The sequence below is a fragment of the Scyliorhinus torazame genome, chromosome 22, assembly GCF_047496885.1.
Source record: "Scyliorhinus torazame isolate Kashiwa2021f chromosome 22, sScyTor2.1, whole genome shotgun sequence".
NCBI lineage: Eukaryota > Metazoa > Chordata > Chondrichthyes > Carcharhiniformes > Scyliorhinidae > Scyliorhinus > Scyliorhinus torazame.
This window is the reverse complement of record NC_092728.1, coordinates 102,815,730-102,842,630: the sequence shown is the minus strand read 5'-3', so window position 1 is coordinate 102,842,630 and position 26,901 is coordinate 102,815,730. Positions and strand designations below refer to the sequence as shown.

Sequence of the window (26,901 nt, the reverse complement as noted above, 5' to 3'; positions counted from 1 at the left end):
ACACTATGGCCCGGTCTGGGAGACTGGACACTATGGACCAGTCTGAGGGACTGGACACTATGGACCAGTCAGAGAGACTGGACACTATGGACCAGTCTGAGAGACAGGACATGATGGACCAGTCTGAGAGACTGGACACTATGGACCAGTCTGAGCGACTGGACACTATGGACCAGTCTGAGCGACTGGACACGATGGACCAGTCTGAGAGACTGGACACTATCGATTTAGTCTGAGAGACTGGACACTATGGACCAGTCTGGGAGACTGGACACTATGGACCAGTCTGAGAGACTGGACACCATGGACCAGTCTGAGAGACTGGACACCATGGACCAGTCTGAGAGACTGGACACCATGGACCAGTCTGAGCGACTGAACACTATGGACCAGTCTGGGAGACTGGACACTATGGACCAGTCTGAGAGACTGGACACTATAGACCAGTCTGAGCGACTGGACACTATGGACCAGTCAGAGAGACTGGACACTATGGACCAGTCTGGGAGACTGGATACTATGGACCGGTCTGGGAGACTGGACACAATGGACCAGTCTGGGAGACTGAATACTATGGACCGGTCTGGGAGACTGGACACTATGGACCAGTCTGAGGGACTGGACACTATGGACCAGTCAGAGAGACTGGACACTATGGACCAGTCTGAGAGAGTGGACACTATGGCCCGGTCTGAGAGACTGGACACTCTGGACCAGTCTGAACGACTGGACACTATGGACCAGTCTGAGCGACTGGACACAATGGACCAGTCTGAGAGACTGGACACTATGGACCAGTCTGAGAGACTGGACACTATGGACCAGTCTGAGAGACTGGACACTATGGACCAGTCTGAGAGACTGGACACTATGGACAGTCTGAGAGACTGGACACTAAGAACCAGTCTGGGAGACTGGACACTATGGACCAGTCTGAGAGACTGGACAGTATGGACCAGTCTGAGAGACTGGACACTATGGACCAGCTTGAGAGACTGGACGCTATGGACCAGTCTGAGAGACTGGACACTATGGACCAGCCTGAGAGACTGGACACTATGGACCAGTCTGAGAGACTGGACACTATGGACCAGTCTGAGAGACTGGACACTATGGACCAGTCTGGGAGACTGGACATATGGACCAGTCTGAGAGACTGGACACTATGGACCAGTCTGGGAGACTGGATGCTATGGACCAGTCTGAGAGACTGGACACTATGGACCAGTCTGGGAGACTGGACACTATGGACCAGTCTGGGAGACTGGACGCTATGGTCAAGTCTGAGAGACTGCACACTATGGACCCCTCTGGGAGACTGGACACTATGGACCAGTCTGAGAGACTGGACACTACGGACCAGTCTGAGAGACTGGACACTATGGACCAGTCTGAGAGATGGGACACTATGGACCAGTCTGAGAGACTGGACACTATGGACCAGTCTGAGAGACTGGTCACTGTGGACCAGTCTGAGAGACTGGACACTATGGACCAGTCTGAGAGATGGGACACTATGGACCGGTCTGAGAGACTGGACACTATAGACCAGTCTGGGAGACTGGACACTATGGACCAGTCTGGGAGACTGGACGCTATGGACCAGTCTGAGAGACTGGACACCATGGACCAGTCTGAGAGACTGGACACTATGGACCAGTCTGAGAGACTGGACACTATGGACCAGTCTGAGAGACTGGACACTATGGACCAGTCTGGGAGACTGGACGCTATGGACAAGTCGGAGAGACTGGTCACTTTGGATCAGTCTGAGAGACTGGACACTATGGACCAGTCAGAGAGACTGGACACTATGGACCAGTCGGAGAGACTGGACACTATGGACCAGTCTGAGAGACTGGACACTATGGACCGGTCTGAGAGACTGGACACTATGGACCAGTCTGGGAGAATGGACACTATGGACCCGTCTGCGAGACTGGACACTATGGACCAGTCTGAGAGACTGGACACTATGGACCAGTCTGGGAGACTGGACACTATGGACCAGTCTGAGAGACTGGACACCATGGACCAGTCTGAGAGACTGGATGCTATGGACCAGTCTGAGAGACTGGACACTATGGACCAGTCTGAGAGACTGGACACCATGGACCAGTCTGAGCGACTGGACACTATGGACCAGTCTGAGAGATGGGACACTATGGACCGGTCTGAGAGACTGGACACTATGGACCAGTCTGAGAGACTGGACACTATGGACCAGTCTGGGAGACTGGACACCATGGACCAGTCTGGGAGACTGGACACTATGGACCAGTCTGAGAGACTGGACACTATGGACCAGTCTGAGAGACTGGACACTATGGACCAGTCTGAGCGACCGGACACTATGGACCAGTCTGAGAGACTGGACACCATGGACCAGTCTGGGAGACTGGACACTATGGACCAGTCTGAGAGACTGGACACTATGGACCAGTCTGGGAGACTGGACACTATGGACCAGTCTGAGAGACTGAACACTATGGACCAGTCTGAGAGACTGGACACTATGGACCAGTCTGAGCGACTGAACACTATGGACCAGTCTGAGAGACTGGTCACTGTGGACCAGTCTGAGAGACTGGACACTATGGACCAGTCTGAGAGATGGGACACTATGGACCAGTCTGAGAGACTGGACACTATGGACCAGTCTGGGAGACTGGACACTATGGACCAGTCTGAGAGACTGGACACTATGGACCAGTCTGAGAGACTGGACACTATGGAACAATCTGAGAGATGGGTCACTATGGACCAGTCTGAGAGACTGGACACTATGGACCAGTCTGGGACACTGGACACTATGGACCAGTCTGAGAGACTGGACACTATGGACCAGTCTGAGAGACAGGACACTATGGACCAGTCTGAGCGACCGGACACTATGGACCAGTCTGGGAGACTGGACACTATGGACCAGTCTGGGAGAGGGGACACTATGGACCAGTCTGGGAGACTGGACGCTATGGACCAGTCTGAGAGACTGGACACCATGGACCAGTCTGAGAGACTGGACACTATGGACCAGTCTGAGAGACTGGACACTATGGACCAGTCTGAGAGACTGGACACTATCGACCAGTCTGAGAGACTGGACACTATCGACCAGTCTGAGAGATGGGACACTATGGACCGGTCTGCGAGACTGGACACTTTGGACCAGTCTGGGAGACTGGACACAATGGATCAGTCTGGGAGACTGGACACTATGGACCAGTCTGAGAGACTGGACACTATGGACCAGTCTGGGAGACTGGACACCATGGACCAGTCTGGGAGACTGGACACTATGGACCAGTCTGAGAGACTGGACACTATGGACAAGTCTGAGAGACAGGACACTATGGACCAGTCTGAGCGAACGGACACTATGGACCAGTCTGGGAGACTGGACACTATGGACCAGTCTGAGAGACTGGACACTATGGACCAGTCTGAGAGACTGTACACTCTGGACCAGTCTGAGAGACTGGACACTATGGACCAGCCTGAGAGACTGGATGCTATGGACCAGTCTGAGAGACTGGACACGATGGACCAGTCTGAGAGACTGGACACTATGGACCAGTCTGAGAGACTGGACACCATGGACCAGTCTGGGAGACTGGACACTATGGACCAGTCTGGGAGACTGGACGCTATGGACCAGTCTGAGAGACTGGACACCATGGACCAGTCTGAGAGACTGGACACTATGGACCAGTCTGAGAGACTGGACACTATGGACCAGTCTGAGAGACTGGACACTATGGACCAGTCTGAGAGACTGGACACTATGGACCAGTCTGAGAGACTGGACACTATGGACCAGTCTGAGAGACTGGACACTATGGACCAGTCTGGGAGACTGGACACTATGGACCAGTCGGAGAGACTAGTCACTTTGGATCAGTCTGAGAGACTGGACACTATGGACCAGTCGGAGAGACTGGACACTATGGACCAGTCTGAGAGACTGGACACTATGGACCAGTCTGAGAGATGGGACACTATGGACCGGTCTGAGAGACTGGACACTATAGACCAGTCTGGGAGACTGGACACTATGGACCAGTCTGGGAGACTGGACGCTATGGACCAGTCTGAGAGACTGGACACTATGGACCAGTCTGGGAGACTGGACGCTATGGACAAGTCGGAGAGACTGGTCACTTTGGACCAGTCGGAGAGACTGGACACTATGGACCAGTCGGAGAGACTGGACACTATGGACCAGTCGGAGAGACTGGACACTATGGACCAGTCTGAGAGACTGGACACTATGGACCGGTCTGAGAGACTGGACACTATGGACCAGTCTGGGAGAATGGACACTATGGACCAGTCTGCGAGACTGGACACTATGGACCAGTCTGAGAGACTGGACACTATGGACCAGTCTGGGAGACTGGACACTATGGACCAGTCTGGGAGACTGGACGCTATGGTCAAGTCTGAGAGACTGCACACTATGGACCCCTCTGGGAGACTGGACACTATGGACCAGTCTGAGAGACTGGACACTACGGACCAGTCTGAGAGACTGGACACTATGGACCAGTCTGAGAGATGGGACACTATGGACCAGTCTGAGAGACTGGACACTATGGACCAGTCTGAGAGACTGGTCACTGTGGACCAGTCTGAGAGACTGGACACTATGGACCAGTCTGAGAGATGGGACACTATGGACCGGTCTGAGAGACTGGACACTATAGACCAGTCTGGGAGACTGGACACTATGGACCAGTCTGGGAGACTGGACGCTATGGACCAGTCTGAGAGACTGGACACCATGGACCAGTCTGAGAGACTGGACACTATGGACCAGTCTGAGAGACTGGACACTATGGACCAGTCTGAGAGACTGGACACTATGGACCAGTCTGGGAGACTGGACGCTATGGACAAGTCGGAGAGACTGGTCACTTTGGATCAGTCTGAGAGACTGGACACTATGGACCAGTCAGAGAGACTGGACACTATGGACCAGTCGGAGAGACTGGACACTATGGACCAGTCTGAGAGACTGGACACTATGGACCGGTCTGAGAGACTGGACACTATGGACCAGTCTGGGAGAATGGACACTATGGACCCGTCTGCGAGACTGGACACTATGGACCAGTCTGAGAGACTGGACACTATGGACCAGTCTGGGAGACTGGACACTATGGACCAGTCTGAGAGACTGGACACCATGGACCAGTCTGAGAGACTGGATGCTATGGACCAGTCTGAGAGACTGGACACTATGGACCAGTCTGAGAGACTGGACACCATGGACCAGTCTGAGCGACTGGACACTATGGACCAGTCTGAGAGATGGGACACTATGGACCGGTCTGAGAGACTGGACACTATGGACCAGTCTGAGAGACTGGACACTATGGACCAGTCTGGGAGACTGGACACCATGGACCAGTCTGGGAGACTGGACACTATGGACCAGTCTGAGAGACTGGACACTATGGACCAGTCTGAGAGACTGGACACTATGGACCAGTCTGAGCGACCGGACACTATGGACCAGTCTGAGAGACTGGACACCATGGACCAGTCTGGGAGACTGGACACTATGGACCAGTCTGAGAGACTGGACACTATGGACCAGTCTGGGAGACTGGACACTATGGACCAGTCTGAGAGACTGAACACTATGGACCAGTCTGAGAGACTGGACACTATGGACCAGTCTGAGCGACTGAACACTATGGACCAGTCTGAGAGACTGGTCACTGTGGACCAGTCTGAGAGACTGGACACTATGGACCAGTCTGAGAGATGGGACACTATGGACCAGTCTGAGAGACTGGACACTATGGACCAGTCTGGGAGACTGGACACTATGGACCAGTCTGAGAGACTGGACACTATGGACCAGTCTGAGAGACTGGACACTATGGAACAATCTGAGAGATGGGTCACTATGGACCAGTCTGAGAGACTGGACACTATGGACCAGTCTGGGACACTGGACACTATGGACCAGTCTGAGAGACTGGACACTATGGACCAGTCTGAGAGACAGGACACTATGGACCAGTCTGAGCGACCGGACACTATGGACCAGTCTGGGAGACTGGACACTATGGACCAGTCTGGGAGAGGGGACACTATGGACCAGTCTGGGAGACTGGACGCTATGGACCAGTCTGAGAGACTGGACACCATGGACCAGTCTGAGAGACTGGACACTATGGACCAGTCTGAGAGACTGGACACTATGGACCAGTCTGAGAGACTGGACACTATCGACCAGTCTGAGAGACTGGACACTATCGACCAGTCTGAGAGATGGGACACTATGGACCGGTCTGCGAGACTGGACACTATGGACCAGTCTGGGAGACTGGACACAATGGATCAGTCTGGGAGACTGGACACTATGGACCAGTCTGAGAGACTGGACACTATGGACCAGTCTGGGAGACTGGACACCATGGACCAGTCTGGGAGACTGGACACTATGGACCAGTCTGAGAGACTGGACACTATGGACAAGTCTGAGAGACAGGACACTATGGACCAGTCTGAGCGAACGGACACTATGGACCAGTCTGGGAGACTGGACACTATGGACCAGTCTGAGAGACTGGACACTATGGACCAGTCTGAGAGACTGTACACTCTGGACCAGTCTGAGAGACTGGACACTATGGACCAGCCTGAGAGACTGGATGCTATGGACCAGTCTGAGAGACTGGACACGATGGACCAGTCTGAGAGACTGGACACTATGGACCAGTCTGAGAGACTGGACACCATGGACCAGTCTGGGAGACTGGACACTATGGACCAGTCTGGGAGACTGGACGCTATGGACCAGTCTGAGAGACTGGACACCATGGACCAGTCTGAGAGACTGGACACTATGGACCAGTCTGAGAGACTGGACACTATGGACCAGTCTGAGAGACTGGACACTATGGACCAGTCTGAGAGACTGGACACTATGGACCAGTCTGAGAGACTGGACACTATGGACCAGTCTGAGAGACTGGACACTATGGACCAGTCTGGGAGACTGGACACTATGGACCAGTCGGAGAGACTAGTCACTTTGGATCAGTCTGAGAGACTGGACACTATGGACCAGTCGGAGAGACTGGACACTATGGATCAGTCTGAGAGACTGGACACTATGGACCAGTCTGAGAGATGGGACACTATGGACCGGTCTGAGAGACTGGACACTATAGACCAGTCTGGGAGACTGGACACTATGGACCAGTCTGGGAGACTGGACGCTATGGACCAGTCTGAGAGACTGGACACTATGGACCAGTCTGGGAGACTGGACGCTATGGACAAGTCGGAGAGACTGGTCACTTTGGACCAGTCGGAGAGACTGGACACTATGGACCAGTCGGAGAGACTGGACACTATGGACCAGTCGGAGAGACTGGACACTATGGACCAGTCTGAGAGACTGGACACTATGGACCGGTCTGAGAGACTGGACACTATGGACCAGTCTGGGAGAATGGACACTATGGACCAGTCTGCGAGACTGGACACTATGGACCAGTCTGAGAGACTGGACACTATGGACCAGTCTGGGAGACTGGACACTATGGACCAGTCTGAGAGACTGGACACCATGGACCAGTCTGAGAGACTGGATGCTATGGACCAGTCTGAGAGACTGGACACTATGGACCAGTCTGAGAGACTGGACACCATGGACCAGTCTGAGCGACTGGACACTATGGACCAGTCTGAGAGATGGGACACTATGGACCGGTCTGAGAGACTGGACACTATGGACCAGTCTGGGAGACTGGACACAATGGACCAGTCTGGGAGACTGGACACTATGGACCAGTCTGAGAGACTGGACACTATGGACCAGTCTGGGAGACTGGACATCATGGACCAGTCTGGGAGACTGGACACTATGGACCAGTCTGAGAGACTGGACACTATGGACCAGTCTGAGAGACTGGACACTATGGACCAGTCTGAGCGACCGGACACTATGGACCAGTCTGAGAGACTGGACACCATGGACCAGTCTGGGAGACTGGACACTATGGACCAGTCTGAGCGACTGGACACTATGGACCAGTCTGGGAGACTGGACACTATGGACCAGTCTGAGAGACTGAACACTATGGACCAGTCTGAGAGACTGGACACTATGGACCAGTCTGAGCGACTGAACACTATGGACCAGTCTGAGAGACTGGACACTATGGACCAGTCTGAGAGATGGGACACTATGGACCAGTCTGAGAGACTGGCCATATGGACCAGTCTGGGAGACTGGACACAATGGACCAGTCTGGGAGACTGGACACTATGGACCAGTCTGAGAGACTGGACACTATGGACCAGTCTGGGAGACTGGACACCATGGACCAGTCTGGGAGACTGGACACTATGGACCAGTCTGAGCGACCGGACACTATGGACCAGTCTGGGAGACTGGGCACTATGGACCAGTCTGGGAGAGGGGACACTATGGACCAGTCTGGGAGACTGGACGCTATGGACCAGTCTGAGAGACTGGACAACCTGGACCAGTCTGAGAGACTGGACACTATGGACCAGTCTGAGAGACTGGACACTATGGACCAGTCTGAGAGACTGGACACCATGGACCAGTCTGAGAGACTGGACACCATGGACCAGTCTGGGAGACTGGACACTATGGACCAGTCTGGGAGACTGGACACTATGGAGCAGTCTGAGAGATGGGACACTATGGACCGGTCTGCGAGACTGGACACTATGGACCAGTCTGGGAGACTGGACACTATGGACCAGTCTGGGAGACTGGACACTATGGACCAGTCTGAGAGACTGGACACTGTGGACCAGTCTGAGAGACTGGACACTATGGACCAGTCTGAGAGACAGGACACTATGGACCAGTCTGAGCGAACGGACACTATGGACCAGTCTGGGAGACTGGACACTATGGACCAGTCTGAGAGACTGGACACTATGGACCAGTCTGAGAGACTGTACACTCTGGACCAGTCTGAGAGACTGGATGCTATGGACCAGTCTGAGAGACTGGACACTATGGACCAGTCTGAGGGACCGTACACCCTGGACCAGTCAGAGCGACTGGACACTTTGGACCAGTCTGAGAGACTGGACACCATGGACCAGTCTGAGAGACTGGACACTATGGACCAGTCTGAGAGAATGGACACCATGGACCAGTCTGGGAGACTGGACACTATGGACCAGTCTGAGAGACTGGACACTATGGACCAGTCTGAGAGACTGGACACTATGGACCAGTCTGGGAGACTGGACGCTATGGACCAGTCGGAGAGACTGGACACTATGGACCAGTCTGAGAGACTGGACACTATGTACCGGTCTGAGAGACTGGACACTATGGACCAGTCTGAGAGAATGGACACTACGGACCGGTCTGGGAGACTGGACACTATGGACCAGTCTGAGAGACTGGACACTATGGACCAGTCTGGGAGACTGGACACTATGGACCAGTCTGAGAGACTGGACACCATGGACCAGTCTGAGAGACTGGATGCTATGGACCGGTCTGAGAGGCTGGACACCATGGACCAGTCTGAGAGACTGGACACTATGGACCAGTCTGAGAGACTAAACACTATGGACCAGTCTGAGAGACTGGACACCATGGACCAGTCTGAGCGACTGAACACTATGGACCAGTCTGAGAGACTGGACACTATGGACCAGTCTGAGAGACTGGACACTATGGACCAGTCTGAGAGACTGGACGCTATGGACCAGTCTGGGAGACTGAACACTATGGACCAGTCTGAGAGACTGGACACTGGGGACCAGTCTGGGAGACTGGACACTATGGGCCAGTCTGGGAGACTGAACACTATGGACCAGTCTGAGAGACAGGACACTATTGACCAGTCTGCGAGACTGGACACTATGGACTGGTCTGGGAGACTGGACACTATGGACCAGTCTGAGGGACTGGACACTATGAACCAATCAGAGAGACTGGACACTATGGACCAGTCTGAGAGACTGGACACTATGGACCAGTCTGAGCGACTGGACACTATGTACCAGTCTGAGCGACTGGACACTCTGGACCAGTCTGAGAGACTGGACACTATGGACAGTCTGAGAGACTGGACACTATGGACCAGTCTGGGAGACTGGACACTATGGACCAGTCTGAGAGACTGGACACTATGGACCAGTCTGAGAGACTGGACACTATGGACCAGTCTGGGAGACTGGACACTATGGACCAGTCTGAGAGACTGAACACTATGGACCAGTCTGAGAGACTGGACACTATGGACCAGTCTGAGAGACTGGACACCATGGACCAGTCTGGGAGACTGGACACTATGGACCAGTCTGAGAGACTGGACACTATGGACCAGTCTGGGAGACTGGACACTATGGACCAGTCTGAGAGACTGAACACTATGGACCAGTCTGAGAGACTGGACACTATGGACCAGTCTGAGCGACTGAACACTATGGACCAGTCTGAGAGACCGGACACCCTGGACCAGTCTGAGAGACTGGACACTATGGACCAGTCTGAGAGACTGGACACTGTGGACCAGTCTGGGAGACTGGACACAATGGACCAGTCTGAGAGACTGGACACTGTGGACCAGTCTGAGAGACCGGACACCCTGGACCAGTCTGAGAGACTGGACGCTATGGACCAGTCTGAGAGATGGGACACTATGGACCGGTCTGCGAGACTGGACACTATGGACCAGTCTGGGAGACTGGACACAATGGACCAGTCTGGGAGACTGGACACTATGGACCAGTCTGAGAGACTGGACACTATGGACCAGTCTGGGAGACTGGACACCATGGACCAGTCTGGGAGACTGGACACTATGGACCAGTCTGAGAGACTGGACACTATGGACCAGTCTGAGAGACAGGACACTATGGACCAGTCTGAGTGACCGGACACTATGGACCAGTCTGGGAGACTGGACACTATGGACCAGTCTGAGAGACTGGACACTATGGACCAGTCTGAGAGACTGTACACTCTGGACCAGTCTGAGAGACTGGACACTATGGACCAGTCTGAGAGACTGGACACTATGGACCAGTCTGGGAGACTGGACGCTATGGACAAGTCGGAGAGACTGGTCACTTTGGACCAGTCGGAGAGACTGGTCACTTTGGACCAGTCGGAGAGACTGGACACTATGGACCAGTCGGAGAGACTGGACACTATGGACCAGTCTGAGAGACTGGACACTATGGACCGGTCTGAGAGACTGGACACTATGGACCAGTCTGGGAGAATGGACACTATGGACCAGTCTGCGAGACTGGACACTATGGACCAGTCTGAGAGACTGGACACTATGGACCAGTCTGGGAGACTGGACACTATGGACCAGTCTGAGAGACTGGACACCATGGAACAGTCTGAGAGACTGGATGCTATGGACCAGTCTGAGAGACTGGACACTATGGACCAGTCTGAGAGACTGGACACCATGGACCAGTCTGAGCGACTGGACACTATGGACCAGTCTGAGAGATGGGACACTATGGACCGGTCTGAGAGACTGGACACTATGGACCAGTCTGGGAGACTGGACACAGTGGACCAGTCTGGGAGACTTGACACTATGGACCAGTCTGAGAGACTGGACACTATGGACCAGTCTGGGAGACTGGACACCATGGACCAGTCTGGGAGACTGGACACTATGGACCAGTCTGAGAGACTGGACACTATGGACCAGTCTGAGAGACTGGACACTATGGACCAGTCTGAGCGACCGGACACTATGGACCAGTCTGAGAGACTGGACACCATGGACCAGTCAGGGAGACTGGACACTATGGACCAGTCTGAGCGACTGGACACTATGGACCAGTCTGGGAGACTGGACACTATGGACCAGTCTGAGAGACTGAACACTATGGACCAGTCTGAGAGACTGGACACTATGGACCAGTCTGAGCGACTGAACACTATGGACCAGTCTGAGAGACTGGACACTATGGACCAGTCTGAGAGATGGGACACTATGGACCAGTCTGAGAGACTGGACACTATGGACCAGTCTGGGAGACTGGACACAATGGACCAGTCTGGGAGACTGGACACTATGGACCAGTCTGAGAGACTGGACACTATGGACCAGTCTGGGAGACTGGACACCATGGACCAGTCTGGGAGACTGGACACTATGGACCAGTCTGAGCGACCGGACACTATGGACCAGTCTGGGAGACTGGACACTATGGACCAGTCTGGGAGAGGGGACACTATGGACCAGTCTGGGAGACTGGACGCTATGGACCAGTCTGAGAGACTGGACACCATGGACCAGTCTGAGAGACTGGACACTATGGACCAGTCTGAGAGACTGGACACTATGGACCAGTCTGAGAGACTGGACACTATGGACCAGTCTGAGAGACTGGACACCATGGACCAGTCTGAGCGACTGAACACTATGGACCAGTCTGAGAGACTGGACACTATGGACCAGTCTGAGAGACCCGACACTATGGACCAGTCCGAGAGACTGGACGCTATGGACCAGTCTGGGAGACTGAACACTATGGACCAGTCTGAGAGACTGGACACTGGGGACCAGTCTGGGAGACTGGACACTATGGGCCAGTCTGGGAGACTGAACACTATGGACCAGTCTGAGAGACTGGACACTATGGATCAGTCTGAGAGACTGGACACTATGGACCAGTCTGCGAGACTGGACACTATGGACCAGTCTGCGAGACTGGACACTATGGACCGGTCTGGGAGACTGGACACTATGGACCAGTCTGAGGGACTGGACACTATGAACCAATCAGAGAGACTGGACACTATGGACCAGTCAGAGAGACTGGACACTATGGACCAGCCTGAGCGACTGGACACTATGGACCAGTCTGAGCGACTGAACACTATGGACCAGTCTGAGAGACTGGACACTATGGACTAGTCGGGGAGACTGGACACTATGGACCAGTCTGAGAGACTGGACACTATGGACCAGTCTGAACGACTGGACACTCTGGACCAGTCTGAGCGACTGGACACGATGGACCAGTCTGAGCGACTGGACACGATGGACCAGTCTGTGAGACTGGACACTATGGACCAGTCTGAGAGACTGGACACTATGGACCAGTCTGAGAGACTGGACACTATGGACCAGTCTGAGAGACTGGACACTATGGACCAGTCTGAGAGACAGGACACTATGGACAGTCTGAGAGACTGGACACTATGGACCATTCTGGGAGACTGGACACTATGGACCAGTCTGAGAGACTGGACACTATGGACCAGTCTGAGGGACTGGACACTATGGACCAGTCTGAGAGACTGGACACTATGGACCAGTCTGAGAGACTGGACACTATGGACAGTCTGAGAGACTGGACACTATGGACCAGTCTGGGAGACTGGACACTATGGACCAGTCTGAGAGACTGGACACTATGGACCAGTCTGAGGGACTGGACACTATGGACCAGTCTGGGAGACTGGACACTATGGACCAGTCTGAGAGACTGGACACTATGGACCAGTCTGGGAGACTGGACACTATGGACCAGTCTGAGAGACTGGACACCCTGGACCAGTCTGAGAGACTGGACGCTATGGACCAGTCTGGGAGACTGAACACTATGGACCAGTCTGGGAGACTGAACACTATGGACCAGTCTGAGAGACAGGACACTGTGGACTAGTCTGGGAGACTGGGCACTATGGACCAGTCTGAGAGACTGGACACTGGGGACCAGTCTGGGAGACTGGACACTATGGGCCAGTCTGGGAGACTGAACACTATGGACCAGTCTGAGAGACAGGACACTGTGGACTAGTCTGGGAGACTGGACACTATGGACCAGTCTGAGAGACTGGACACTATGGACCAGTCTGAGAGACTGGACACTATGGACAGTCTGAGAGACTGGACACTATGGACCAGTCTGGGAGACTGGACACTATGGACCAGTCTGAGAGACTGGACACTATGGACCAGTCTGAGAGACTGGACACCATGGACCAGTCTGGGAGACTGGACACTATGGACCAGTCTGAGAGAATCGACACTATGGACCAGTCTGGGAGACTGGACACTATGGACCAGTCTGAGAGACTGAACACTATGGACCAGTCTGAGAGACTGGACACTATGGACCAGTCTGAGAGACTGGACACCATGGACCAGTCTGGGAGACTGGACACTATGGACCAGTCTGAGAGACTGGACACCATGGACCAGTCTGGGAGACTGGACACTATGGACCAGTCTGAGAGACTGGACACTATGGACCATTCTGGGAGACTGGACACTATGGACCAGTCTGAGAGACTGAACACTATGGACCAGTCTGAGAGACTGGACACTATGGACCAGTCTGAGCAACTGAACACTATGGACCAGTCTGAGAGACTGGACACTATGGACCAGTCTGAGAGACAGGACACTATGGACCAGGTTGAGAGACCGGACACCCTGGACCAGTCTGAGAGACTGGACACTATGGACCAGTCTGAGAGACTGGACACTGTGGACCAGTCTGGGAGACTGGACACAATGGACCAGTCTGAGAGACTGGAGACTGTGGACCAGTCTGAGAGACCGGACACCCTGGACCAGTCTGAGAGACTGGACACTATGGACCAGTCTGAGAGACTGGACACCATGGACCTGTCTGAGAGACTGGACACTATGGACCAGTCTGAGCGACTGGACACTATGGACCAGTCTGAGAGACTGGACACCATGGACCAGTCTGAGAGAATCGACACTATGGACCAGTCTGTGAGACTGGACACTATGGACCAGTCTGAGAGACTGGACACTATGGACCAGTCTGAGAGACTGGACACCCTGGACCAGTCTGAGAGACTGGACGCTATGGACCAGTCTGGGAGACTGAACACTATGGACCAGTCTGGGAGACTGAACACTATGGACCAGTCTGAGAGACAGGACACTGTGGACTAGTCTGGGAGACTGGACACTATGGACCAGTCTGAGAGACTGGACACTGGGGACCAGTCTGGGAGACTGGACACTATGGACCAGTCTGAGAGACAGGACACTATGGACCAGGTTGAGAGACCGGACACCCTGGACCAGTCTGAGAGACTGGACACTATGGACCAGTCTGAGAGACTGGACACTGTGGACCAGTCTGGGAGACTGGACACAATGGACCAGTCTGAGAGACTGGAGACTGTGGACCAGTCTGAGAGACCGGACACCCTGGACCAGTCTGAGAGACTGGACACTATGGACCAGTCTGAGAGACTGGACACCATGGACCAGTCTGAGAGACTGGACACTATGGACCAGTCTGAGCGACTGGACACTATGTACAGTCTGAGAGACTGGACACTATGGACCAGTCTGGGAGACTGGACACTATGGACCGGACTGTGGAACCAGAGATTATGGACAAGTTGGACACTGGGCTAATCTGATCATGGGGAAGGAATTGAAGAATTCCCTGTCGCAAAGTAGCAGGATGCTGTACTGTCCCGACGCTTGGATCCTAACTCTCTGTATTATTGGTAGATGTACCTGACGGCTGGTACAGACAATGTGATAGGAAATCTCAGGGCGAAATAGACTGTTTCAATCTTGTAATATTACTGGGTGGTTTAACCAATTGTAGAAAGTGAATACAATTGTGTCGTTGGTAACTTGATGGGTTTTGTTCCTGGATTCCAGCCTGTTTGTCCAGAGTGAGATTGGGAGCTCTCCTGGTTTGTGCTGACACTAACGAGAAAAGATTTAGGGAGGAAGGTCGGGGGACACTGGAACACAAATAAGAACCTTGGCAGTATCTTCATTTGACCGTCTGCACTCTCCTCACCAAGGAAAGCCCCTGGGGAGGGCATCCCACCTCTTCAAATCCCCCTTCACCCCCTCCACCAGACTGACCATTTCCAGTTTATGCAGCAAGGCCCATTCAGGAGACACCTGAATCCCGAAATACCTAAACCGCACCCTGGCCAGCCTAATCGCAGGCTCCCGAAATCCGTCTCCCTCCCCAGGGAATTCGCCTCAAAGATCTCGCTCACCTTCAATTTGTGCCGTGAGAAGGACCCAAATCTCCTCAACAGCTCCACTATCCTCCCCACACTAGAGAGAGGATCGGAAACATATAACAGCAGGTTGTCCGTGGCAAAGGGGCACCCTATGCTCCGTACCCACACCCCCCTCTATACCCCTCCACCCACCTGATGATCTGAGCGCGATGGTCAATGGCTCTATCGCCGCCGCAAACAACAGGGACATCGACATCGCTGCCTTGTGCCCCTATACAACCAGAAGTACCCTGAACTCACCGCGCTGGTCCAGACACTCGGTGTGGGGGCGCTAAGCAACAGTCTCATCCAGGAGATAGATGTGGGCCCAAACACAAATCGCCCACAAAGTCTCGAAGGGATACCTTCGCTCCACCCGATCAAAGGCCTTCTCCCCATCCTTGGAGATGATTACCTCTGGAACCTTCGCCAAGGAGGGCGACAGGACCACATTTAAAAGTCTCCGAATGTCCGGGCCACCGGGGCGGAGAAGGCCAGGACAGCGGCTTCCGTCCCCCCCTTGGCCCCCGGATCATCCGACACCCCAAATATTGCCAGTTCTGGACTCCCTCCCTTCCAGGACTTCTGACGCAACGTCTGCAAATCCCTACCAGAATCCCCTCAACTTCGGACATGCCCAGAACGTGTGGACATGGTTAGCCGGGCTACCCCCACACCGCCCACATCTATCCTCCACCTCCTCAAAGAACCTGCTCATCCGGGCTACCCGTCAAGTGAGCCCTGTGGACCACCTTGAACTGGATCAAGCTAAGTCTGGCGCAGGACGAGGATGCATTGACTCTTCAAAGCTTTTTCCCACAGTTCAATTTCCAACTCGCCTCCCAGCTCCTCTTCCCACTTCCTCTTCACCTCTCTGATAGGGGCCCCTTCCCACTCCATCAACTCCTTGTATATCTCCGAAACCCTCCCACCTCCAACCCCTGTTTTTGACAGCACTTTAACCTGTAGTCCCCTTAGAGGGAGGCGAGGAAAGCTTGGAACCTGCCTCCGTACAAAGTCCCGTACCTGAAGGTACCGGAACCCGTTCCCACCCAGCAACTCAAACTCCTCCTCTAATGCCTCCAAGGTTGGAAAGCCCTCCTGGATGAATAGGTCCCCAAATCTCTCAATCCCTGCCCGCTGCCATCTCTTAAAGCGATGTTGGTCGACAACTGTCGGATCTTGGCAACCCGTCGATTCCTCAGAGATCTCCTCTGCAGGCCCCTGTCCAGATCCGTCGCCAGCACCTTAGCTCATGTCTTTGAGCCGGCATTCAACAGTGAGATAGGCCTGTAAAACCCACACTCCACAGCATCCTTGTCCTTCTTCCGATGCAAAGGGATCGATGCTTGCGCCAACATGGCCGCAAACTGTTTGTAGAATTCCACCAGGAAGCCATCCGGCCCCTTCCCCAACTGCATAGAACCAAAACAGTCCATAATTTCCTCCAACCCCAGTGGTGCCTCCACACCCCTCCTCTCCAAGGAAGTCCAACCCATCGAAAAAATGCTCCATCCCCAAGTCATCCTCCGGAGGCTCAGGTTTGTACAGCCCCCCCCCCCCCGTATAGAGCCTCAAATGCCCCATTAATCTTACCCGGAGCCATAACCAATCCTCCCCCCTCGTCCTTAACCTGGGCTCTCTCCCACGCAGCTGCCTGCCGCCTCAACTGGTGAGCCAATAATTGGCCGACCTTCTCACCCTACTCATAAAGTGTCCCTCGCGAGCGGCGAAGTTGGCGTCAACCGCCTTCCTGATTGATTCCAGCTGGAACCCCACCTGCAGCCCCTTTTTCTCCGCTAACAACCCCACCGTCCCGGCTGTTACGTATTGCCGATCCAGCTCCAGAATGGAGTCAACCAACCTTTGCCCGTCCAACCTTATCCCTGTGGGCCTTATACAAAATTATCTCCCCCCCCCTGACCATTGCCTTCAACGTCTTCCAGAAGGTGGAGGGTGAAATCTCCCCATTCTTGTTAAAACCTGCATCGTCCCCGATGGCCGAGGCTACCTTTTTACAAAACCCCTTAACTGCGAGGAGCACTGTGTCCAACCTCCACGGGGGGGGGGGCGCTGGGCTGCAAACCCACATGGTGTGGGGCACGGTCTGATATTACAATCGCCGTGTACCCGGCTCCTTCCACCCCCAGGAGTAACGATTTCCCCACCACAAAAAAAATCTATTCGGGAGTAGTCACGGCTTCACGTGCGAGAAGATGGAAAACTCCCTCTCCCTCGGGAATCTAAACCTCCACGGATCCACCCCCCAATCCCATCTGCTTCATGAACGCTGCCAACTCCTTCGCCATCCCCAAAGTTACAAAAGACTTGAGGCTCGACTTGTCCATCCTTGGGTCTAATACACAAATGAAATCTGCCCCCTTGATCAACTGATGCAAATCTAGCTCGGGGATGGCCGTCAACACCTTCTTAATAAAGTTCGCTTTGTCGGTGCATATATGTTCACTAAAACCACTGGTGCACCATAACCTACCAGCCCCCTCCAGGGTCTGTCAAAATACTGGCTGCTGTGAAGACCATTCGCCTGTTAATCAACACTGCCGCACCCCCCCCCTGTTCTCACATCAAAATTCGAATGGAAGACCTGCCCCACCCATCGCTTCCTCAGCTTCGTCTGAACCCTAACCCTCAAATGTGTCTCCTGCAAAAGGACTGCCTGCAAACTCTTCAAATGGTCAAACACCCGGGGCCTTTTAACCGGACCGTTTAACCCTTCACGTTCCATGCAACCATCCTAACTGGGGGGTCTCTGGACAAATATACATATTTTCTCGCCGGCGAGTTGCGCGATCTGGAAGGCGCTGCCTGAAAGGGCGGTGGAAGCGGATTCAACTTTCCAAAGAGAATTAGACAAATACTTGATGGAAATAAACCCGCGGGGGAATGGGGAAGGAGAGCTGGAGCAGTGGGGCGGACGGGATTGGTCTGACAAAGAGCCAGCACAGACGCAAAGGGGTTGAACGGCCTCCTCCTGCGCTGGTACCAGTTTTGATGACTTGTGACGAACAAATGGTCAAATTGGGCGGGGGGGGGGGGGCGAAGGCACGGCGAGCGGCTGTGTCACATTGGCCGCAGGACACTGAACGCGTTTGGACTCACCGTCGTTCATTCGCTGCTCACAGTTCATAAGGTCACGGCAGACGCGAGCTGGATTGTCTCTGGTACCCAGGGGGTTCTTAATGCTGTGGATAAGATTACTGAGGTAGTGTAGCGTCTTAAAGATCTCCGCTCCCTGGTCTATCAAAGGTAGGTCTGAATTCTGATAATTCTGCAGGAGGGAAACAAAGATCGGTCCTGATGATTGTAGTTGAAGGTTGATTTGGTGAATCATTTTACAGTGAGATATAATCCAGGGGTTATCAAAAATATGGGTTCAAATGATCAGAGCACCAACACAGAGATGTGGAGTATTCGGTTACCTCGGTCCTGAGTGTAGTTTTCGATTCGATAAAAGCTTGTAAAGCAGCACCTAGCTCCTCATGTTTCTGAAAGTATAAATGGCACAAAATAAGAACAGAGATTGTTTCCATCTCAAACCAAAGGGGATGGGGCCGCGTGGAGAGCTCTTACGGAGGGCCGGCCCAGAAGCGACGGGCCGAACAGCCACCCCCACGCTGGCTGGAGAGTCTAGGACGCAGGGGTCACCATCCCAGAATTAGGGGTCGGCCATTTGTGAGCGGGATGAGGGGGGCGTCCCGTTGGTCAGAGGGTTCGGAGTTTTCCTCCCGGGAGAGTTGGGGGCGCTCAGTCGCTGAGTAGGTTCAAGGCTGACTCCCGCACGGTTGTGGGCACCAAGCAGGTCGATGGATAAGGCCGGAATTCTCCAGCCATTGGGATTCTCTACCCCGCTGGCAACGCAACCCCCCCCCCCCCCCCCCCCCCCCCCCCGTGGGTTTTCCGGAGGCGTGGCACCAAATGGGGAATCCCATTGACAAGCGGCAGGAAGAGAGAATCACGTCGGCAACCTCCGGGAAACTCGCGGCCGAGGTACAATTTAACCCATTTTAATATTATTGTGCGACATGTAGGAAGGTCACTGCTCAACACTAGCTGTTTAAATCAGCCAATTTATTTAGTTACAAAGTTGTGAGTCGATTATTAAATAATCTGACAGAGTGTGCACCTAAAGTTCAGAGCCTGTGTTACCAGCCAACAGTTCAATACGTTGATGCCTCTGACTTCAATAGTTAGAGATTCCATCCCAGTTGGACAATCAATGATGTTGGGATTTTGTTTAAAGGGAGCAGTTTGGTTGGTGAGGTGGTGGGGTTTGAACTCATGATTCCGGGCGGGGAATGAGGCTTACTAGCCCAATGGCACACGTACTACCCCCCCCCCCCCCCGCACCCCCACGCCGGGTGGGAGTATCGCCCGGGCGCCACGTGAGTCCCGCCAGGCCGTCCCGACGCCCGCACGCGATTCTCCCCCCCCAAACCGACGCGGCGCGAATCACGGCTGGCCGCTGGGAGAATCGCCGCTTGATGTTGGTAACGGGCGAGCGGCGATTCTCCGGCCCGGATGGGCCGAGCGGCCTGCCCAACACGACAGGTTCCCGCCAGCGCCATCCGCACTTGGTTGCTGCCGACGGGAACGTTGGGGGGTGGGGCGAGGGGGGTTCCCGCACCGGGCGGGGGGGGGGCTCAAAAGGGATCTGGCCCGCGATCAGTGCCCACCGATCGGCGGGCCGGCCTCTCTGAAAGAGGACCTCCTCCCCTCCGCTGCCCCGCAAGATCCATCCGCCATCTTCTTGCGGGGCGGACGTGGGGAGGACGGCAACCGCGCATGCGCAGGTGACGTCATTTACGCGGCGCCGGTCGCGTCATTTACGTGGCGCCGCTTTTTTACGCGGCGCTAAGCCCCGGCGCGCGTAAATGACGCGACGCCGCTCCTAGCCCCCCGGGGGCGGGAGAATAGGGGGCTGGGAACGGCCTCCGACGCCGGAGTGAAACACTCCGGTTTTCACCCCGGTGTCGGCACTTAGTCTCCCGATGGGAGAACTCCGCCCCATATTTTTGCCAATTCCTATCAGTAGCAGAGGCACCTTTTGTTGACAAACAGTGCTCATGAACAAAGGGCTTTTGACAGGGTGGATGTGGAGAGGATGTTTCCTCTTGTCGGAGAATCTAGAACTCGGGGGCACTGTCCGAAAATGAGGCGTCGGCCATTGAAGACAGGGGTATAGATATAGATATAGAAAATACAGCACAGAACAGGCCCTTCGGCCCACGATGTTGTGCCGAACCTTTGTCCTAGATTAATCAGTTGAGGTGGAATTTGTTTCATCCAGAGTATGGTGAATCTCTGGAACTTTCTTCCTCAAAAGATTGAAGAGGGAATAGAATTATTGTCTGAAATGTGATGGCTGGCGTGTTAATGGCATTGCTCATGCATTGAGTAAAGGATTAATCTGGAGCTTTATAATAAACACAGGTTTATTATAAAGCCACAGGCACCAGCTCCCCTCCACCTCCCTAACATTGGTCTAAACCACTTCTTATATATCCTTAAGAATAATTCCCTAATCTTTCTCCAATTAGTAACAACTGCTCTCACTTACAAACTAAAGCATGCATTTGACAGGGCAGCACAGTGGTTAGCACAGTTGCTTCACAGCGCCAGGGTCCCAGGTTCGATTCCCGGCTTGGGTCGCTGCCTGTGCGGAGTCGGCACGTCCTCCCCGTGTCTGCGCGGGTTTCCTCTGGGTGCTCCGGTTTCCTCCCACAGTCAATAGGTGAGCAGGTTAGGTGGACTGGCCGTGATAAATCGCCCTTAGTGTCCAAAAGGTTGGGGTGGGGCTTACAGGGTTACGGGGATAGGGTGGAGGTGTGGGCTTGGGGTAGGGCGCTCTTTCCAAGGGCCGGGGCAGACTCGATGGGCCGAATAGCCCCCTTCTGCACTGTAAATTCTATGATTCACTGTAACAGAATTCCACCCTTAAGATGAATAGCGCCTAGGCAGTGCCCTCGCAGACATGATGGGGCAATGGCCTCCGTTCTGTGACTGTGTGAAGGGTGGGCGCACAAAGGAACTTTGTAATAATTTAACTTTCCATGAAAGGTGCCGCTGTAAAGCTGCCCATATTAATCAATAATTGGCTGCAAAACAGACGCAGAGATTATTTAAAAAAACTTACAAATGCGACTTGAATTCCAGGAGGACCCTGTTCAAAAGATCAGAGGTTAACTCACCAATAGGTAGATGCTGAAGTTTGCATAGATCAACGTGACTTTCTCTACCGCGTCCATAGATCGCAAAGTTACAAAACATTAAATCGTGTTGCTGCAATGAAAATAATTTGACAAAAAGACAATGGAGGAAACTTACCGGTGGGCCGGGGAGGCCGCGTGGGCCAACTGGTCCCTAAAAAAATAAAAATAAAGCATCTCATCACTTCCTGTTAAAATAGCCCAATAAAGAGAAGTTGAATGTGGGCAAGTTCCTGTCTCCTGATCAATACCTTGGTGTCTTCAACCTCAACACTATTCCTGTTGGAAGATCCATGATGCTTTTCGTTTTTAGAATAAAGCAGTGTGGTAATGAGATGGGGAGGTGGTGGGATTTGAAGTTGTGACAGGATCCGGACCGCTGGTTTATGAGCACGGCGACATACTCACTCCAGTATGGTCCCCTAAAGCATTCCATTAAAAATTCCTAGATAATGGAAGAGGCATTAACAGTTTGTTGTCAAACTGTTCCAATGAAACAACGCCTCGATCTTAAAGTTCTCAACCTCGTTTTCAAATCCACTCCAAGGCCTCGCCTCTTCCTGGGCGCGATTCTCCGCTCCCGCGCCGGTTGGGAGAATCGCCTGGGTCGTCAAATTTTCCCGCGACGCGGGTCCGACGCCCTCCCCGCGACTCTCCCAAGCGTCGAGAACGGCCCCGTCGAGTTCCGCGCGGCGCAGGCCGGAGAATCGCCCGAGACACACAAAATGGCGATTCTCCGGCACCCCTGCTATTCTCAGGCCTGGATGGGCCGAGCGGCCAGCCCAAAACGGCGGGTTCCCCCGGCGCCGTCCACACCTGGTCGCTGCCGGCGAGAACAGCGTGGGAACGCTGGGGGGGGCAGCCTGTGGGGGGGGGTGCGATCCTGACCGGGGGGGGGGGGGGGGCCTCAAGTGGGGTGTGGCCCGTGATCGGTGCCCACCGATCGTCGGGCCGTCCTCTCTGAAGGAGGACCTCCTTTCTTCCGCAGCCCCGCAAGATCCGTCTGACATTTCCTTGCGGGGCGGACTCGGAGAGGACGGCAACCACGCATGCGCGGGTGATGCCAGTTATGCGGCGCCGGCCGCGTCATGTATGCGGCGCCGCCTTTACGCGGCGACAAGGCCTGGCACGTGTAAATGACGCAGCCCCGCTCCTAGCCCATTATCGGGCCCTGAATCGGTCGGGATAGGGGCCGTTTCGCGCCGTCGTGAACCTCGACGGCGTTCACGACGGCGCAAACACTCTGCCTCCATTTTGGAGAATCCTGCCCCCTATCTCTGCAATCTCTTTTTCTTTAACAAACAATTTTATTGAGGTATTTTAGACATATCGAAAAAGTGACATTGTACAGTACAAAAAAAAGTCAAGATACAAATTAAACATAGTGCAAACCACGGCTCTGTTCACGCAAGGACCTGCCTCAATAGCCCCCTACTCTACTCTACTCTACCCTAGCCCCCTCCCCCCCCCCACTGACGCTTACTCCTCTGCGAAGAAGTCAATGAATGGCTGCCACCTTCGGGCGAACCCTAGTAGCGAACCTCTCAAGGCGAACTTGACTTTCTCTAGGCCAAGAAAACACGCCATGTCCGATAGCCATACCTCAGCCCTCGGGGGCTTTGAGTCCCTCCATGCTAACAGTATTCGTCGCCGGGCTACCAGGGAAGAAAAGGCCAGAACCTCGGCCTCTCTCTCTTCCTGGACTCCCGGGTCCTCCGAAACTCCAAAGGTTGCCACCTCGGGGCTCATTACCACCCCAGTTTTCAATACCCGGGACATGACATTTGCGAATCCCTGCCAATATCCCGAGTTTAGGGCACGACCAGAACATGTGTACATGGTTAGCCGGCCCTCCGGCGCATCTAGCACACTTGTCCTCCAGCCCGAAGAATCTGCTCATCCGGGCCACCGTCATGTGGGCCCGTGCGGTCGTGTTTACTCTGCTCAGGGCTTCTGCCCAGATACTGTCCTCCATATCCCCCTGAGCTCCTCTTCCCACTTAAGCTTCAGGTCCTCGGTCTGTGTATCCTCAGCTCCCATTAGTTCCTTGTAATATCTCTGCAATCTCCTCCAGCTCCGCAACTCTCTAGGTTCTCTAGATGCTCCTTGGTATCAATTTTCCCAACACCGGAGAAGATGTGTGTGCACCCAGTGCTGGATGAGGGTGCTGCAACAGTGGGGGAGTCGAGAGAGGTGGTGGTGAGGTGGAGCCGGGCGTCACCTTCCTTTGTGTGAAAATTGACGCACTTGGCGTGAATTTCCGCGGCCTTCCCAGCGGCGTGTTTTGTGGCCACGGCCGATGGCGGGATTTTCCAGACCCTCCGCTGTCAACGTGTTTTCCCATTGTCCGCAAACTCCGCCGCCGTTGGGACTGGAAGATCCCGCTAGGCGGGAACGGCTGGAAAATTTTGGCCTGTGTTTTTGAATGATGTTATCGAAGGACATCACATGGATGAGAAATAGGAGGGGGGTGGGGGGGCAACGGCAGGTCCTTGGAGGAGGGGGGACAATGATCCAGGAGAAGATAGAGAAGCTGTCGCAATTGGGACTCTGGCTACGGTTAGATAGATAAGGATGGATCCAGGTGAGAGCTGTCCCACCCAGCTGGCCGACAATGGAGAGGTGTTGCAGGAGGCTGATGGGGTCAAACTGTGTCAAAGGCTGGAGGAAGAGGAGAGGGACGGCACGGTGGCGCAGTGGTTAGCACTGCTGCCTCACGGCGCTGAGGTCCCAGGTTCAATCCCAGCCCGGGTCACTGTCCGTGTGGAGTTTGCACATTCTCCCCGTGTCTGCGAGGGTCTCACCCCCACAACCCAAAGATGTGCAGGTTAGGTGGATTGGCCACGCTAAATTGCCCCTTAATTGGGAAAATTAAAGAAGAGAGCAGGCCGAGGAGGGAGAGTTTAACCTTCGACACGGTCACACCACGGGATGTCATTTGTGACTTTGATGAACCATTTCAGGCCCAAAAGCCTGATTGGAGGGATTCAAACATGGAGCTTCGGGAAAGATGGACACACATTTGGGGGCTGAGGGCATGTTCGAGGCGTTTGCAGGGGCATGGGGTGTTGGGACAGCCGTTTGCGAGGGTGAAAGGGTCAGGAGTTGATTATTTTTTGAGGAGTGAGTGATGAGGCCGAATAGAAGGACAGGGGGACAGTAACTGAGGAAAGGCAACCGTTAACAGCACCAGTGACGTGGGAGCCTGGAGGAGACTCCTGGGGCAGCATGGTAGCATTGTGGATAGCACAATTGCTTCACAGCTCCAGGGTCCCAGGTTCGATTCCCGGCTTGGGTCACTGTCTGTGCGGAGTCTGCACGTTCTCCCCGTGTGTGCGTGGGTTTCCTCCGGGTGCTCCGGTTTCCTCCCACAAGTCCCAAAAGATGCGCAGGTTAGGTGGATTGGCCATGATAAATTGCCCTTAGTGTCCAAAATTGCCCTTAGTGTTGGGTGGGGTTACTGGGTTACGGGGATAGGGTGCAGGTGTGCGCTTGGGTAGGGTGCTCTTTCCAAGAGACGGTGCAGACTCGATGGGCCGAATGGCCTCCTTCTGCACTGTAAATTCTATGAATTCTATGAGATGCTGGGTGTTGAGCAAGTTAGTGTGACTAGGGTCAAGGGAGCTGGAAATGGGATGCAGAGAAACACATGAACAGTAAATCATTGGCTCCTATTTTCTGTCCCCAGCTAGGACCACATTGGCCGCACCTCGCAAAATAGTGACCTGAGTCAATGTTTGCTTTAGTTTGATGAGTGAAATTAAAGGGAAGCCTCACCGTTGGTCCTTGTGGCCCCTGACATCCAATCATGGGAAAAGGAAGGAAACAAAATGTGTAATGATTAGAAAAGACAGTTCCATTCAGATTTTCAGAAATGTTTAATTAGTAACAGTAATATCCCGATTATCTTTCCCGTGGCCCTTGTGGAGTACCGACTCCCCCCGCTGAGCGGTGGCAGAACTCTATCGACCGTTGTATAGAAGGTCGGGCAGTAAGGCACCAAGTAGAGAAGGAACCCGGGAGGGATCTACCGGGTGGTGTAGAATCCCTACAGTGCAGAAGGAGGCCATTCTGCCCATAGAGGCTGCACCGACCCATCGAAAGAGCACACTGCCCATGTCCATTCCCCCGTTCACCCCTCCCATATCCCCGTTACCCCATCTAACCTGCACATCCCTGGACACGAAAGGACAATTGATCATGGCCAATCTTTGCACATCTTTGGACTGTGGGAGGAAACCGGAGCACCCGGAGGAAACCCGCGCACGCACGGGGAGAACGTGCGCCGGACCCTCACGCTCGCTTTGAGACCGGTGCATCCTTTCAAAACGGCACCCTGATTTCTGGGCAGCTGGCCTGGCCGAAGAATCCCGCCCTTTGTTTACTGGTAAGAAACTCCCCAAGGCCCAAAAGCGAAAGTGAATCCAGGTCTGGTCGATAAAATAATTCATTCACAAAGCGGAGAGTTGGACATTTAACTCTTTCACATCAGTCGACCTTACCGTGTCACCTTGACTTCCTTTGAACCCTTTCGGACCCTGTAGAAAACAAAGAATCATGGGATTTGTGCTTAAATTAGGATATTCCGAAATTGTAAATAACAGCAATTACTTTTGACATTTGTCTCTTTCAACCTGATAACGGCAA

At 53.9% G+C, this 26,901-nt stretch overlaps 1 protein-coding gene across 1 annotated transcript in view; it reads right to left on the bottom strand.

The window, feature by feature from the left end:
• col27a1b (collagen, type XXVII, alpha 1b) overlaps window positions 1-26,901 on the bottom strand; it is a 699,034-nt gene that overhangs the window by 28,455 nt on the left and 643,678 nt on the right. Inside the window, exons 52-57 of the mRNA XM_072487808.1 lie at window positions 26,757-26,792; window positions 26,032-26,049; window positions 22,373-22,408; window positions 22,182-22,208; window positions 19,468-19,533; window positions 19,148-19,316 (exon numbers count right to left, since the gene is read on the bottom strand). Coding sequence (XP_072343909.1) covers window positions 19,148-19,316; window positions 19,468-19,533; window positions 22,182-22,208; window positions 22,373-22,408; window positions 26,032-26,049; window positions 26,757-26,792 — 352 coding nt within the window. The remainder of the gene's footprint in view (window positions 1-19,147; window positions 19,317-19,467; window positions 19,534-22,181; window positions 22,209-22,372; window positions 22,409-26,031; window positions 26,050-26,756; window positions 26,793-26,901) is intronic.